Source organism: Penicillium angulare (assembly GCF_028827245.1).
Source record: "Penicillium angulare strain IBT 27051 chromosome Unknown utg000012l_segment0_segment0, whole genome shotgun sequence".
Lineage (NCBI taxonomy): Eukaryota > Fungi > Ascomycota > Eurotiomycetes > Eurotiales > Aspergillaceae > Penicillium > Penicillium angulare.
Genome location: NW_026623171.1, coordinates 1,002,696 through 1,017,700, shown reverse-complemented (window position 1 = coordinate 1,017,700; position 15,005 = coordinate 1,002,696). Strand labels below are relative to the sequence as shown.

Sequence of the window (15,005 nt, the reverse complement as noted above, 5' to 3'; positions counted from 1 at the left end):
CCTTCCAGAGCTGTCATCCCTCGCAACCTGGCGACGCGGCGCTAAATCAGATATATAAACCTGGTCTGAATGTTTCGCAGCCAAGAAGACCATCGAACCATGTCCCTCCATACATCGTTCCACGATGGAGATTCTGATGCGGATGACGAGTACGAGCGCAGTGTGATAACGTCGCCACACCTCCAAACGGATTCTGAGGCTTCTCCTATCGATTCCGACATTCCTTCCTCTGAACATACGCCCACAAAATTTGGATACCCCAGTGATATTCCTCGTACCCCCCGTGCGATAATCTCCGAGTGGACAGCCAATGAATGCATAGAGTTTCTGACATCGCAAGGATTACTCCAATATTGTGAAACTTTTCGTGGTGAGTAGAATTCCCATTCTCTGGCAAAGCTTTGGTATACTTGATAGTCTAACGGGTCACCTGGCAGAAAATGGAATTGTGGGAGAGGCACTCATTGCATTGAGGCATGACGAACTGAAAGAAATGGGAATCAACAGCGTGGGCCACCGATTGACCATTTTAAAGAGTGTCTATGAGATCAAAGTTAGACAGAATGTTCCACTCGACGTCGACCACTATATACCACTTTGTAGGACTTCCTTATGATATCTGCGAATATTTTATTCATTCGTTGGGGGGGGGGGGGGGTTTTTTCTTTACTGACTTTGCCTATACAGCCGCCGATCAGAGCATGAATGAAAACGCCACCCAAGATGATATTGCTCGTTTAATTCAATCTATCCAGATTCGAGACCAGAAAATATATTCAGTCGAAACAGAATTGCGACGGCTTGCAGACGAGTATCGACGGTTACGGGAAGAAATCCTACCCATGATCAAAATGGCTAAAGATCGATCTCAACCGCTGCCTCCCCCTTCTTCCTCAATGGGTTCTTCCACAGACAACTACTCTGATAGCGCGACTCTCATATCGCCCTCACAGATCACTGTCACTGACAACTCCTCGTCCTCAAAATTGGCTCGCGCGTTCTCGAAGCGCGCATACGGCGGCAACACACCTAAGACTAATTCCCCAACACACATCCCACCTTCGGTCTACGAAGGTAGGAATTACCACGATGGGGGGAATCTGGATCCATCTGCTGCGGCGATGACTGCATCCTCCCATCTGTCCGCTTCAAGAAATAGTGGTTTACAGCCTTCCCCAGGTGTCCCATCACCAACTTCCCCGAATGCACATATTTCTCAACATCAAACCCTCAATCCCCGATCGTATAACCAACCTGGCTCTACATTATCTCGTGCGATGTACGACCATCCCGAAGAAACCCCTAGGGCGCCCTCTCGTTCAGACAGGCTCACACCCAGTCAGCCGCTGACCGCTCGGACCGAAACACCATCATCCGGGTCCAGAATTGATTCCCGAGGTGCCGGCCCTTCAAGTGTGGAGATATTCAAATCATTTCGCGTTTCTTGGGAGGATCCTTGCTACAAAGTTCTACCGGCTGCACTGAGGAAATATAACATTAACCATGATCCCAAAGATTATGCGCTCTACATCGTCTATGGGGATCAAGAAAGATGCTTAGGGCTGGATGAGAAACCGCTTCTTCTCTTCAAACAATTAGAGAGAGAGGGCCGAAAGCCAATGTTCATGCTGCGAAGAATACATCCTGAAAATCCGTATCCACCACCCACCGGCTCAGCTCCCCCCAGTGCTGGATTTGAAAGCGGCGGAAGACCTGGACAAATCAACCTACCGGGAGGCGTTTTATGATCTTGTCAATCCTCCCTTCCCGCATGTGTCCATCGCTCAATTTTGAGATACCCATGAGTTTTGCGACAACTTTGGTATGAGACTTTCTCTTCGTTGCATCTTATTTATTTATTACCCCTTCCCTTCTCATACTGGTCCTATTCCTGCATTGTCAATGCGCTCTCATATTCCTCTACTGTAAAGTTACGACAAGACTTTTGCAGCATACAAATTCTGGACCCTTGGAAACTTTGGTACTTGACTTGCTTTTTTCCTTCTTCTTTTTTTTTGGCGGGCAAATTTACCTTGTGGCTTTAGTCCTCCTGCATTTGGGATCCTGCATCGTGCATAAGCCCTGTCTCTTTCTTTGTTTAGATATTATTATTCTTGAATATTGTGTCTTGAACGTCAATAAAGCGCTGCATATCCACAGTCTTCTGCCTCGGTCCCATGTTTCATCTATTGATCTACAAGTGTTTTTACTATATACGGTCCTGATCACTTAAATAAATTTATATTGAATGTTTATTTCAAGGTAACAACAACTGTTCACAAAAACCCAAATGACTGCATCAAAAATAAACTCCACTCATGCCGAAATAACTTCTAACGGGTAATATCAAGATCAAATCGCAAATGCAAAGAATAATTTTTGACCCAGCTTACAATTCGCTGAATCGTCCGGGTTCCTGGCGCATGCGCGTTCAGCAGAAAATAAACAATAATCTTACCAATTCTGGTACCCAGTAGTGCCTGGAAGTTAGGCGTACCATGCTCAAAAACCTTGTAGGGCGCGTCCTTGATAGGGTCTTCCTCACCGAAGAAGCCTGGGTAAATGTAATCACGAAAGAAATTTCTTGTCTCCTCATTCGCGACGGTGTCCACGAAAATATGTCGCAGATTCATAAGGGCGATTCGGTCATCATCATACGAAGCCTTGATTAGCTGTGACATGAATGGAAGCTGGGAAGCAGGAAGCGCTGCTCCATCTACGCGATTGACAAGCTCAATGATTAGTATATTAGGTCCGATAATACCATCCCACTCGGTATAAATGTTTACGTTCATAGCGCCGACCCGTTCAAATGTGGTTTGCGCAGGAGTGATTCCAACTCGGGACACTCGGTTGTTGTATTCGTTTGGTAGATCGTCGGTTTCTCGTCGGATAATCCAGCCTTCGGATCTCAGTTCATTTAGAGTTAGTGTTGAGATGGTAATGGGGGGTCTAGCGTTCGGGTTGGTGAGCCAGTTTTGCAGCTGTGCTCCGATCTGAACGAGGTCATTGAATTCTCGACTAGCAGCCATGGTTATTGAATCGATATCGACTAGAGGTGTTAAAAGAGGTATATATCCTCAAGATATTCTAGTTGACTAGTTAATGGCAATCTTTATCTATGCTTCAAGTTCAGTTCGAGAGAAGGGGATATTGTTCGAGTGTCTAAAAGTCTTCTTGTGTGTTGTGTGCTGTGTGTTGGAGAGCTATCTGGGGGTAGAAGCCAGATCTTAAATAGTAGAATTTGAACCTGAGTCCTAAATTATCCACAATTGAACAAAGCAGGTTTAAGCAGTTTTAACAAAGGCATAGTTTTGGACAGATTTGGACATGAAACAGAATATGAAAGAGCTCGGGAGCGAAATAGACTTGAGTTTCATCCGTGAGCCAATACTAGGCATAGGGTATCATTGTGATAATAATAAGTACAAATCTGAAAGCACTTTTATAAAGATATAATGCCGTAGGTAAGATTTACTAAACTTTGAATAAAGAACCTAAACAAACCCATTGAGGATTTTCAAGGACATAAATATAGATGGAAATCTTAAGTAACACTCGAAGCAGACTCGGGCTTACTCGAGGATTTCAAGCTTTGTCTACCCATTCATTGGCCTTTTTTACACACGTGGATCAATGCATCAAGTCCTTTGCTATAATAATTCACCATGAAAGGCTATTTATGGCATATACCTGGATATTCTAGTACTAGTTGGCATATACTTCAAAGGTCCCAAGGTCTCATTCGAGTCCCCAGCAGATAGTAATAACTTATGTTGTAGGTAGAACCTTGGAATGAGAGGATTTGAACCCTGGAAAAAATATGAATATTTAATTTAAGCTGACCCCTGAAGGGTTAGTGATCAACTCAAAAATCTCACCGGCATCATGATGGGGATGGCTGCCGACAAAATGCAATATGAATATATGAGGGGATTCATTAATGTAATATCAGACAGACGAAGCAAAGGGCAAGGAAACATAAGCGGCACCATTTCGCTCTAAGCAATGCCCTTGTAGTCTTGACTTGCTGGTACATCGATAGGCAGATCCTTCCTCATAGCCCAAAGAATAAAAGCGTTTTCAAGATCCCACGTAAAAGGCGGACAATAACATTCACCCACAATTTGAAAACCTTTCTTCAACCAATATTTCCCATTAATCTCCCTGACAACTTTGAGCATGATTCTCAAATGAGCGTTTTCGGCAGGCTGCGAAAGACTTGATGTGAACCGTCCACGGAGTTCTTTCTCACACGCTTTTATAAGTTTCTCTGCAATTCCCGTTTTCCTGTATTTTTCGCCAGACTTAACAGCAACCAAGAAAAGTTCAAAATCTCCCGTACAATCAGCAACATCCAAGGTGCTGTCATTGATATAGGAACCCAGAATTTCCATAGAAGAAGCATCCTCAGGGCCTTTTCCAGCAAAATAGCTCTCTGGCTTCCAGGAAATGCCATCAGCCTCAGAAACCCAGTCCTTAACACTTGCAGTGCCAACAATCTCATTGGAAGCAAATGCAATAGCCGTAAAGCCACTAGTTCCGATTTCGTCGGCAACTTGAGTATCAGATTGAATTCGATAGCCGACCTTGCCTATAGGGTTTATGTCATGGTCGCGGTAACTGGCATTGATGACCGTCCGAAGCTCGGGTAAAAAGGGTTGAGAAAGCAGATCGTGCCTCGTAAATACTTTGATGTGATAGATGCACGATGAAAGTGCGTGTTTTTGTATGCTCTCGCTGAGTGGAATCATTGTACAGGCAGGTTTGGTGTCTTGAGTTGGATATAAATTGAATTGATATTTTCTCGCAAAAATTGATTCTGATGATAACGATGTGTTAAAAAGAAGTTTCCTACGAAAAACCGTAACTGTTCTCTTTGGAAGAACCGGGATAGTTAACTTAGCTTAGTTAGTTATAGTTTATGATTACTAACGAGCATGTCAACACAGGGCGTAGAACATCTAGCCAGCGGGCCCTTATCGTCACGTGGCGACGTGTCTCATCCAAACGCGTGTAGATAAGGACTTTGTTCTCTTTATCTCATTCGTGTCGAATCACTCGAGATGAGTTGGGATAAGGTCATACAGGACTCCGACGAGGACGAACCTCTCATTGAAGATGACTTTCCCGCCTCTCCTGACCCGCTCCAGACTACCCAGTCTCCAGTCATACAACATCATGATCATCCAGAAGAAAAGGAAACATTTCTCCCACTTCAGCACAATGCCAATCAAGGCTTCCCAGAACCGCAACTGAACGTCAATTTCGATCAATTTCTGCAGTCGCAAGGCACACATGTAACGTCTACTTCATCACAGCAACAACGCGAAGAAAGATGGATTCCCGCGACTTGCGAAGGCGGGGGAGGATCAATCGGTATGTTTTGATTAAATGGCGGCATATAAGAATTCGAGTCGTTGGAGATGATGCTAACTTCACTGATAGGAGGAATCATGACAGAAATAGGAATTGCACAAGATCAATTGTTCAACGATAATGCCTCCAGTGCCGCTCAGCGCCTCCCTTCTACCGCAACTCATTACCCTAGCGAAATATCTCAACCGGGATCTTTTCCAGCAATGGAGTCGTACAATCGCGAACAATATAATCCAGTGGCCTATGGAAATACTGCCCATGCGATGATTCCTCATGATGTCCCTTATGAAGCAACTCAACTTCTTGTTCCTGGTCCCGTGGTCCCATATGATTACAGCACGCTAGCTGCCACGACCGATATATCTTCACCGTCTGACGGGAACACAGCTTTAACGTCAGCTCCACTAAGTGAAAATATGCACACAAATCTATCCAAAGCGGCCCCGCATCGGGCTAAATCAATGCAATCAATGCAATATTCCCCGCATGACACTGAGCCATTCTCGTCTGTGACATCACCGCGCTTAAATAGAGCTAAAAGTGATACAGCAAGGCCCGGTCTCATTTCTCCCCGACACTCTCCATCTAGCACACATGATGAGTTGGCTCTACCTACCGTTGCCGTGGAGGTACCATCTGTTACAAAAAGGAAGCGTGGTCGCCCGAGCAAAGCGTCTCTCCAGGACAATGATGACGACGATGAGCTAGCCCTTACCCGGAACCCAGAGCCTATCCCTATTAAACTATCTGGAAATCAGCTCCCAGAGCAGATAGTCGAACCCGTTCCTATAGAGGCCACCCACGAGTCCAGCGTTGAACAAGCCGTCGAGCCCGAAAAAGAAATCCCAGACACATTAATCAATACAGAAGCAGTGGAGAGCAATGATCAGAATACCACCATATCGGCAGTTGCAGAAAACAAAAACAAGCGCACGGCTAAAGAGCCGAAAAAGAAAAAGGTCAAGCGAAGCAAGACAGCCTCTGCTGCTATGCAGAAGTCTCAAATATCTGATATTGACGATGATATAATCTGGGTTGACTCACGGCCTTTACAAGCCCAGGATGCGCAGGATGCGCAGGAAGAAAGCAAGTCAAAAGCAGACGCGCCACAAAAAGAGATTCCTCAGCAGGAGCCTACCGTTCTAAACGACACTAGCACTAATGTCACGAAACCGGGAAAGGCCCCCCCTAAGAAACGCGGGCGCAAACCGAAGAAGTCTGCAGAGCAAGTAGCAGAAGACGCACCAGACCCGGCAGACGAAGCAGATAAAGCAGATATCTCGTTGGACCATGCTGATTCCAATTCTGTCGGGGTTGATAAATTACAAAACCCTTCACTCCCGGACAAGGATGAGACGAATAACGCCTCAATCGATATTGCGCCCAGCTCAGATGTACATGCCCCAACAGATCCTCCTTCGATTGAAGATGATAAGACGTCAAACTCGACTGAACCGGGACTTCAAACGCCTCAGAGATCGGATCAAAAGCTGAGCACTCCCGTCTCGGATATTAAGGCTCAGAAAGGAGTATCAAAGAATAGTCCTATCACGTCAACTAGCAAAGTTCCGTACCGCGTTGGGTTAAGCAAGAGGGCTCGTATCGCGCCGTTGCTGAAAATCGTACGAAAGTAAGATTATGTGCTCGCGTTCGTACTGCTCCTGGGCATTATTCTTATTTCCCGTTAAAGCATAACGAATACTTTTTTTTGCTTTTTTGTTTGTGATAGCTAGGCTCTTTAGGACATCGCGTGTTTTCATTATTATACCCCTAAGTTATTTTCTACTGAATCTACGCTTTATATGTTACTTTTCCAAGTTGTTCCATGCTTCAATCCCCTGTCTGAAAGGAATGAGTCAAAATATACCCGGGCATCTACATAATTTTAGATCTACTGTCATTACAGTTTACAGTTACTTCTCTGTAGACCTTTGAGAATCAAGAGAAGTATAGACACAATGTTCATAAACAAAAGACACTAGAAGATAGAGCAAATTGAAGAGATGTAGTACTCGAAGAATCAAATAGGATTAAAGAATAAAGAAGGGCTACAAAGTATTGTAAGATGGGAGATCCACTTCGCTGCCCTGTTTTACGAAGAGCCCGAAGTGGCTTACATGGAAAGACGCGGAATAACTTTGTAAATACAAGGATCATGAACACGTATCTCACTATCTCACATACTGATCCCTTGATAAACAGAATGCGGCAAGAAAACGCTGGCAATAATTTAGAACAAAGAGCGACTGAACAAAGATGAAAATATCATGCGAAGGTATGAATATAATGTCGAAAGTAAGCATCGATCCAAAACGCCATAATATCAACATGAATGTTGTTGACACACCAAACAGTAATCAATCACATCAAAAGGGCCACGGCCAACGCTAGAAGCAAAGAAGTTACCGCTGCGGTGCCGGCAGCAGCGAAGTCAGAGTCAGCCTCAGACCTCCCACTCTTGCTTGTAAGGTTTGGATCCCACGCATCACCGTTTAGAGGCGCTCCTACTGCGCAGTATCCGTAATTCTTCTGACAACCTGACCCACAATGATTAGATGTATTCCCGCAAACATTCAAGCTACCACAACACAAGCCAAAGCTGGATCCGAGACAGGTAAAGTTTTTACCGCATGTGCCATCGATAGAAACTTGGGGTGGAAACGATTGCTTCGGTCCCTTCTTTTTGTGTCCATGCCAGCTAGTATCTTTGCGATACCAGTTTTCGCGCGGATCCCTGAGACATTCCCCAACAGTAACTGGTCTGTATCCAAGGCGAGCCATTGTCTGAAGCATGTGTTCTGTGAGGTTATGCACCGTCTGTTCATGGGCATCATGTGCAATGATCAACCAGGAATGAGAGATCGGATTAGCGGAAGACAAAGCTTGATCGAAGATATCCTTGGATCGCTGAATCAAGTTCGGACTATCGTTCTTGTAGTCATCCGTGTCAACATCGTATAAAGTGATGTGGTATCCCATACGACCGAGATCTTCTCTGCATCCAGACCCTGGCTCGCAGCTGGAGTATGGTGGGCGCATGTAGGTCGGGAAACTGCCCATGATGTTCCGCAGGGCAACTTCATTCTTCAGCATCTGGTCGATGCGCTGCGAGGGTGACACCTTGCTGAGATCTTCATGAGACCATGTGTGGCTTGCAATCTGGTGGCCACTTAGCAACATTCGTTCGATTAATGAAGCCCAAGGCAGGCTCGGGTCGTCAATAGCGCCTTTCCCATTGTTGATGCCTGTAATGAAGAATGTTGCAGGAGCTTCGTACTTGTCGAGTAGATCAAGAAGATCACCTGTGTATCTCGTGGGCCCATCGTCAAATGTCAACGCGACTGTTCCGGGAACTGCACAGGAACGAATCTGTTGGGGGCCATAAGGAACAGCACCGTTATGAGGTCGCATGATTTCTCTGGTCGGAGGGCCTTTGGGCGTTTTATGGGCATCGCAATTACCGAAATCAATCCTGCAGTCTGGAGACCGACAGTGTGATTTTGTAGTACCGCAGTAGCCTTGCATCAACCACGATTAGACGAGTTAGGAATGAACATCAATGTGTGAGATACTCTTACCTGCACTAGAACAACAAGTGCCACTAGGACATCTCCCGTATTTTTCACCACACCGATAATCCAAGTCGGTAGTGATATCTCGATGATGCTTTCGACGTGAGTTTGGTCCGACGGGTATGGCAAGTTCGCTGTCTTCAACTGATGTAGCAGATTCGTCTACAGCTTCCATTTTTGCATGCTGGAGGGCTTGAAACGGGACGTATTGGCGCTGATCGAGAGTCTTTGGTGATGATTGCACTTTTTTTTCCGTAATAAGCGTGGAACACCAACCAAAACAGCCCAGCGAAGTGACAAGAACGCCGGCCAAAAGAAGTAAAATGAAATGAGAATGCATCTTTGCATTCCAGACAAAGTATATGGGCGATAGTATGTATAGTAACTTGGCTATGCGGCGAAGTAAGAGATTCGGACAACTGAAGATTGCATGGTGAGAGCCATCAGCCTTTAGAATGAAAGACACAAACAGATGGAGACTCGGATATGAAGCAAGTGCTATCCGAATCTTAGTCTAGAGAAAGAAGGAACGAGGATAATACAGGCTGCCAGTCACGAGGCACGAGTCCAGGCTGAGATGAATCTCATTTCCATGGAAAAAGCGAAAGTTAATTAGTCTTAATGGGCCAAAATGGCTTGTAAAATACCTTGCATTCAGACCTATCTCACTCGAATAATATTTATTTCAAATGTCACTTAGGGTGAAAACATGGGTATCGTTAATTTTAGTCATGCCAGAAATCCAATTGACATTTAAAAGGAAGATAACCTGGAGGGGGATATCTAAAACTGCCTTCCATGCGACAACGTCATGAAAGTTCTAGCGCTGGGGCTGATCAACCGGCCGCATGCACGTGGCACAAATCTGATCCCCCGAAAAGCATTTGGGTGGTCTTCTTCTTCTTCAAACCCACGGGGGTAAAATAAAATGCTCGTATCCCATGAAGTTAATGTGTGATGGAATTGCTCAGTTGACCTTTGCGAGATCACCCTCTCCTGCTGCTGCAAAAACAAAAGGTGCTAAGCTATGCAGGTGTGGTCCGAATTTCGCTGGGGCAGTGCGAGCAATTGTGCCGATCGCAGCAATGAGGTGACGACGGTGTATAATAGTAATGGATTGAGAGGATAGGGTTTGTGTCAGCCGATTAACAAATGTGTTGAGCTGGTTATCGGAGAAATATAGCACTAGCGCTGAGATGGCCGTCAAAGCGCGTTTCGTCACAACAGTCCCCGCTGTGTCATTATCAATAATCGCCATGACCGGCTCTTGTAATGCCGCCAGTTCAGATTCCTTAAGGAGAGGACCAAAACATGTCACGACCTTGATGAGCACGTCGATCGCATCGCTGCTGAATCCTTTGGATGGATCTTTCTCCAACATTCCCCGTACAAAAGAGCCCCTTCGACCTGAAGCTGACTGGGTTGAGCCCGTCAAGCGGGGTATGAGGACCTTTGAAACGGCCGAGTATGCAGTAACGACGTTTTGGGGCGCGGGCTGGCCGGCTTGGGGTCTTGGAAGTGTATCCACGATAGTGCGCAGAGCGGTGTTTGGGACGGAGGTATCAATAGTTTGGGACGCGGTCAAGTTGGTTAGCTTCTCAAGAAGCGGTGTAAGCAATTCAAATGGCAGTCGAATAGCTAGCGGACCCAGGCTAATGAAGGTTAGAATTAGCTATTCGGACAGGCGCGCACGAGGGATTTGATGCGGGGATATACCATTTCAACGCTTGATTCTGAACATCGCCATGTTGATCATCCAGCGCCTTCAGAAGACCATCGGCAAGACCTTGTGAGGAGCGGTGGTCATTTGTTATAAAAGATGATTGAGGGCTGCTCAGAATGCCGAAGAGATCATTCAAGGACATGTATCGCAAATCGGCATCAGGGTCGTTCAGCTTGCCCAGCAGGCTAAGGATATTCTGTTGGGTTACCTGTCGATCCGCCATTTTTGAGAGAGAGCTCTGCAGATCATATATTTTTTTGTGGAAAGGTTGGAGAAGGGATAAGCTTGAGAGTTGTAGCTGTCGGGGAAACAACTGAGGTGATGATGGGCGATAATGATAGCTTGGTTGCAGGTGGGGTTCACGCCTGAGGCATCAAAGCCTGCTGCCTGAATTCCCCACCACAAACATCTCTGGACATGAATCATAATCAACACTTCTCACTTCTCTCTAGGCGTATAGAAGCCCTATACAACATTTGTCGTATGCGGAAACGTTATATACTCGCGGGCAATTAGAAGACATCCTTCAATTTACCCAACTGTACCTATCATGGATGTAGGTAGGCAAACTTGGGGAAGTGAGGAGAACCTGCTAGGCACCAATACAGTTGGCAATGACCATTTTGTACACAAAGAATTTAAAATTTTCATGTTTGAGCCCTTTTTATAGGACATTGATATGGCGATCTTATCTCTCTCCAGATCTTATCTGTCTCATTATGTAGTAACTAACCAGCTGGCCCGGCAAACTATCTCCACCGATCAGCGCTTCGACCAGGGAGACAATTGACCAACAATCTATATTGGTGTGGAGCAGGTATAACAATTTATAAATAGAGTTTGCTTTATACAAACTATTCTTATATTTTTACGCAACAGGAGGGTTGTGAAGCAGCCTCCAGCCCTGAAGGGTTCTTACATCACTGTCGCACAGACCAACGGAAGTGGCTGGGACCTGGTCTTACGACGTCGGAAACCGGCTCTAGCTCGCCATTTCAAGGCGAGAGGGGAAATCTGCAGTCCAGCTTAGCTGCAGGCTACGTCTGTGGGGAATTGTCACTCCAACTCTTCCCTCCTTTTCCCTCTCACCCTATCACACCACCTTGATTTCTCTATCATCCATTTCTATACACATACCTTGTGTCTTGCTCTCTCGCTCATAATTTGCGTATCTACACCTCATCATGGCTAGTGTCCTTGCACGTCGTTCAGCATTGCGTGCTGTGTCTACAGCACAGAGCTGCCGAATTGTCCCCGTGGCTAGCCGTTCGGCACAATTGTTAGGTCGAAGGCTTTATTCCAGTGGGAAAAGTGATGGGGGCCATGAAAATCACAGGTCTAGTGACCTGCCATGGTTAGTGCTCCCCTTCGGATGACATTGAGTAGTTTTTTCCTAGTATTCTTTCAACTGATACTAATAATCGATGGTCATATACATAGGCTCCTAGGTTCTGTGGGTGTGACTGCACCTATGGTTTGGTACCTACTTCAAACAGGCCCGGAGAAAAAGTCGCATGATGACGCACATGCCCATGGTCATGGTTCCGATGAGGCGCACAAAGAGGAAGCCGATGAGAAAGAAGCTGCCCCCGAGGGAGAGGAAAAGGAGGAGCCGGTTAAAGACAATGCTGAAGCGGAGAAATCTGGCGAGGGAGCGGAGAACGAAAAGAAGGATGATGATGATAAACCAAATGAGCAAAAAGAAGAGGGCAAGGAGAAGGGAGAAGCGCAAGAGAAAACCAAGGAGGAGCCTAAGAAGGAAGAATCTAAGAAAGATGAGCCTAAGGGGGGAGTCTAAGGAAGAGCCAAAGGAGGCTCAGCAAGAAGCCAAGAAGGAAGATTCATCTGCAGATTCGAAGAATGAACAGGTTTGTCAACCCCTTCCCCTTATTGGAAACGCATCACTAAGATCTGACCTCTGAATCCACAGTCTGGCGAGGACAAGCCATCTGGCAACGAAGCCAAGTCTGACACCGATGAGAAATCGAAGGATGAAGAGAAGAAATAGAAGAACTAGCAACCGGAAAAGTACCATAGCTTACGAGGGACTTTAATTTTATTGTATATCGACCATATATCACGGATTGACTTTCGAAATCGTATCATTCCTTCCAAGGTTAAAGATAGTCCATAAGAATGTAGGCAGGCTACATGATACATGATATGGATAGACTCAGCCTGGAAGTTTCATTCAATTGGAACCTTGGAATTCGTTAGTATTTTCATTTCGGCCGCATGAATGAGCATAAAAAATACAGTTGTCGATAAAGGTGACAGGAAATGTATGATGGATAAAAACAAGGAGGACAATTAGAGTGAGAAATAGAATGTGCACGAATTGAACAATAGCAGATTCAAGCCACACACCATGAATGACCAATACCGGGCACCCACCCACATGCATTGCACCACGATCAAAAAAAAAACCGAACGGCCGGAAAGAAATGGCTTGGAACTCAAACACCATGCGTGAGTTGTCCGATTCCTCAAATATGCATAATTATAAACAAGGGCGTTTGGGTAACCCCACAATATAACGGGGGACACAAACAGGGGGCGAAATCTCGTAAACTGGACGTTTGCCCAAAACAAAAAAGACCATCATTGGGCTATATTCAAAGCCTGGCTGTTTAGGCCTTTCTGCTGCGCGTCCGAGGACCAGGCTGCTCGGGGGTTTGCGGGGCTAGGTTCTCCTGCTTGGAGTCAACACCACTAGCCAGGGCAGCCTTGGTATCAACCTCAGCCGGCAACACTTCCTCTTCGGTCTCATCGTCACTTCGCTCGTCTTTGGTGACGCTGTTGAAGATAGAGTTGGCTAGAATACGAAGAATCAAAAACAACCAGAAGAGGTTCACGGCCTGGAGACTGGCAAGTAGACCAAATGTAATATACTGGCTGATCCAGCACTTGTATTGCTGTGTCTCCCAGTTAAGCTCAAAGGGGCCAACGGTGCGGAACTCAGTCAAGACAGCCCAGAGGATCTTCAGGTTCAGCACATGGCGCAGATAGATCCAAGTGCCGACAAACATGCCAAAGTATGGGATGGTAATGTATGCATCGAGGTAGTTCAATGTTTTCGAAGTCTAATCAATCAAGTCAGTGATCAATCCCAGTGCCCTTCTTGCATTGGTATTTGTACACGTACCGCGAGGAAAAAATCGGACACATCATGGGTAATATAGACTGCAAGGCCCATGTACGTGAAGTGAAAGCGGTAGCTCAGCGCAATCAACGACAGAGTGATGATATGATGAACAACCAACTCCTTGAAATCTTTCCGGGGTTTCTCGAGCTGTAACAAAAGCACGATAGCCTGTTGCGCCCAGTAGCTCGCCTCGAGAAGATAGTATGCCTTGAACAGAGGCTCGTGTTCACGATGGGGGAAGTTTTCAAACATGGCCGTAGTATTGAAGTACCAAATATCAGAGCGCTTCATGACGTACAGGCCAAACGGTCCGAAGATTCCGAAATATAGCGCGGTGTAGACCTGCTCCATGAAACGTGCCCTCTTGCCCTTGCTTCGAATGCCGCAGTAAGTAGCCAAGGGACGAATCAACTGCTGCATGATGAACTCCCGGGTGAATGAGAGCACCACCGTGTAAAATGCCACAAACGCGATATCTTTCTTGCCCTTTCCGTACATGGTGGGCCCGCCAGGGTACTTCGGTGGCTGCGGGTAGGAAAGGAAGATTGCGCTGTGCATGGGATTCGACGGGTTGGGACTAATGGCATAGAGCGCCAGCAGAAAAATAAGGATGATGAGTGGCAGTAGCCAAGTGTACTTGAGACAAGTGTCGGCGAACCGATGGAGGAGCGAACGATTGCGGCGGCGCTTTGTATGCGGTTTGCTTGCGGAGTTGTCTAAATGCGCGTCGAGTTGCTAAAAGTCATTGAGGGCTGCATTAGCATGCAAGTTCGTTGTTTTGTTCCGCGCTCTTTCTCATTCTCATCCGCGGAGGGGGAGGGGATTTGACTTCCATACCTTACTCGAGTCGGAGGAAACGGGTTCTATTGGGCTCACATCATTCATAGTGGACATCGCGGGGGCACTTGTGTCGCCACGGATGTCCACGCCCAGATGGGACCTACCACGAGGGCGAACCATTGCGAATGTTTTCTTCCAGGGTGGGTGTCGGGTGGAAGACGCAGAACGACGTCAAGGTCGAATTGATGAATCTCTCACGTGCTTTGGGGTCGCAACGGGAGAGAAAACGGAAAGAAACACGAAAACGATATTCGGATGATAGTGGGCCTCTTCAAGGTCAATCTCGGGGGATAAAAGAAAATTTCATTGGAAAAGAGAAAAAGAGAGAAAATCCAGTGACCAATAT

General features: G+C 46.1%; 8 protein-coding genes across 8 annotated transcripts; 3 read left to right on the top strand and 5 right to left on the bottom strand.

The window, feature by feature from the left end:
• Nucleotides 1–99: 99 nt before the first annotated feature.
• Nucleotides 100–1,748, top strand: N7478_013026 (adaptor protein STE50; the record flags this gene model as incomplete). Its single annotated transcript, XM_056929236.1, has 3 exons — nt 100–370; nt 438–599; nt 688–1,748. The coding sequence occupies 3 exons, from the start codon at nt 100–102 to the stop codon at nt 1,746–1,748; spliced, it is 1,494 nt and encodes a 497-aa protein (XP_056772598.1).
• A 585-nt stretch (nt 1,749–2,333) lies between these two features.
• On the bottom strand, nt 2,334–3,032 carry N7478_013025 (uncharacterized protein; the record flags this gene model as incomplete). Its single annotated transcript, XM_056929235.1, has 1 exon — nt 2,334–3,032. The coding sequence occupies one exon, from the start codon at nt 3,030–3,032 to the stop codon at nt 2,334–2,336; it is 699 nt and encodes a 232-aa protein (XP_056772597.1).
• Nucleotides 3,033–4,001: 969 nt separating this feature from the next.
• On the bottom strand, nt 4,002–4,754 carry N7478_013024 (uncharacterized protein; the record flags this gene model as incomplete). Its single annotated transcript, XM_056929234.1, has 1 exon — nt 4,002–4,754. One exon carries the CDS (start codon nt 4,752–4,754, stop codon nt 4,002–4,004), a length of 753 nt encoding a protein of 250 aa, XP_056772596.1.
• Nucleotides 4,755–5,066: 312 nt separating this feature from the next.
• On the top strand, nt 5,067–7,013 carry N7478_013023 (uncharacterized protein; the record flags this gene model as incomplete). Its single annotated transcript, XM_056929233.1, has 2 exons — nt 5,067–5,379; nt 5,449–7,013. 2 exons carry the CDS (start codon nt 5,067–5,069, stop codon nt 7,011–7,013), a joined length of 1,878 nt encoding a protein of 625 aa, XP_056772595.1.
• Nucleotides 7,014–7,740: 727 nt separating this feature from the next.
• Nucleotides 7,741–9,126, bottom strand: N7478_013022 (chitin deacetylase CDA6; the record flags this gene model as incomplete). Its single annotated transcript, XM_056929232.1, has 2 exons — nt 7,741–8,858; nt 8,958–9,126. The coding sequence occupies 2 exons, from the start codon at nt 9,124–9,126 to the stop codon at nt 7,741–7,743; spliced, it is 1,287 nt and encodes a 428-aa protein (XP_056772594.1).
• Nucleotides 9,127–9,918: 792 nt separating this feature from the next.
• On the bottom strand, nt 9,919–10,897 carry N7478_013021 (uncharacterized protein; the record flags this gene model as incomplete). Its single annotated transcript, XM_056929231.1, has 2 exons — nt 9,919–10,603; nt 10,668–10,897. 2 exons carry the CDS (start codon nt 10,895–10,897, stop codon nt 9,919–9,921), a joined length of 915 nt encoding a protein of 304 aa, XP_056772593.1.
• Nucleotides 10,898–11,858: 961 nt separating this feature from the next.
• N7478_013020 (uncharacterized protein) lies at nt 11,859–12,682 on the top strand (the record flags this gene model as incomplete). Its single annotated transcript, XM_056929230.1, has 4 exons — nt 11,859–12,028; nt 12,115–12,289; nt 12,468–12,542; nt 12,605–12,682. 4 exons carry the CDS (start codon nt 11,859–11,861, stop codon nt 12,680–12,682), a joined length of 498 nt encoding a protein of 165 aa, XP_056772592.1.
• A 622-nt stretch (nt 12,683–13,304) lies between these two features.
• N7478_013019 (TLC domain-containing protein) lies at nt 13,305–14,779 on the bottom strand (the record flags this gene model as incomplete). The annotated part of the gene is made up of 3 exons (XM_056929229.1): nt 13,305–13,757; nt 13,820–14,554; nt 14,657–14,779. 3 exons carry the CDS (start codon nt 14,777–14,779, stop codon nt 13,305–13,307), a joined length of 1,311 nt encoding a protein of 436 aa, XP_056772591.1.
• Between the last annotated feature and the right edge of the window lie 226 nt (nt 14,780–15,005).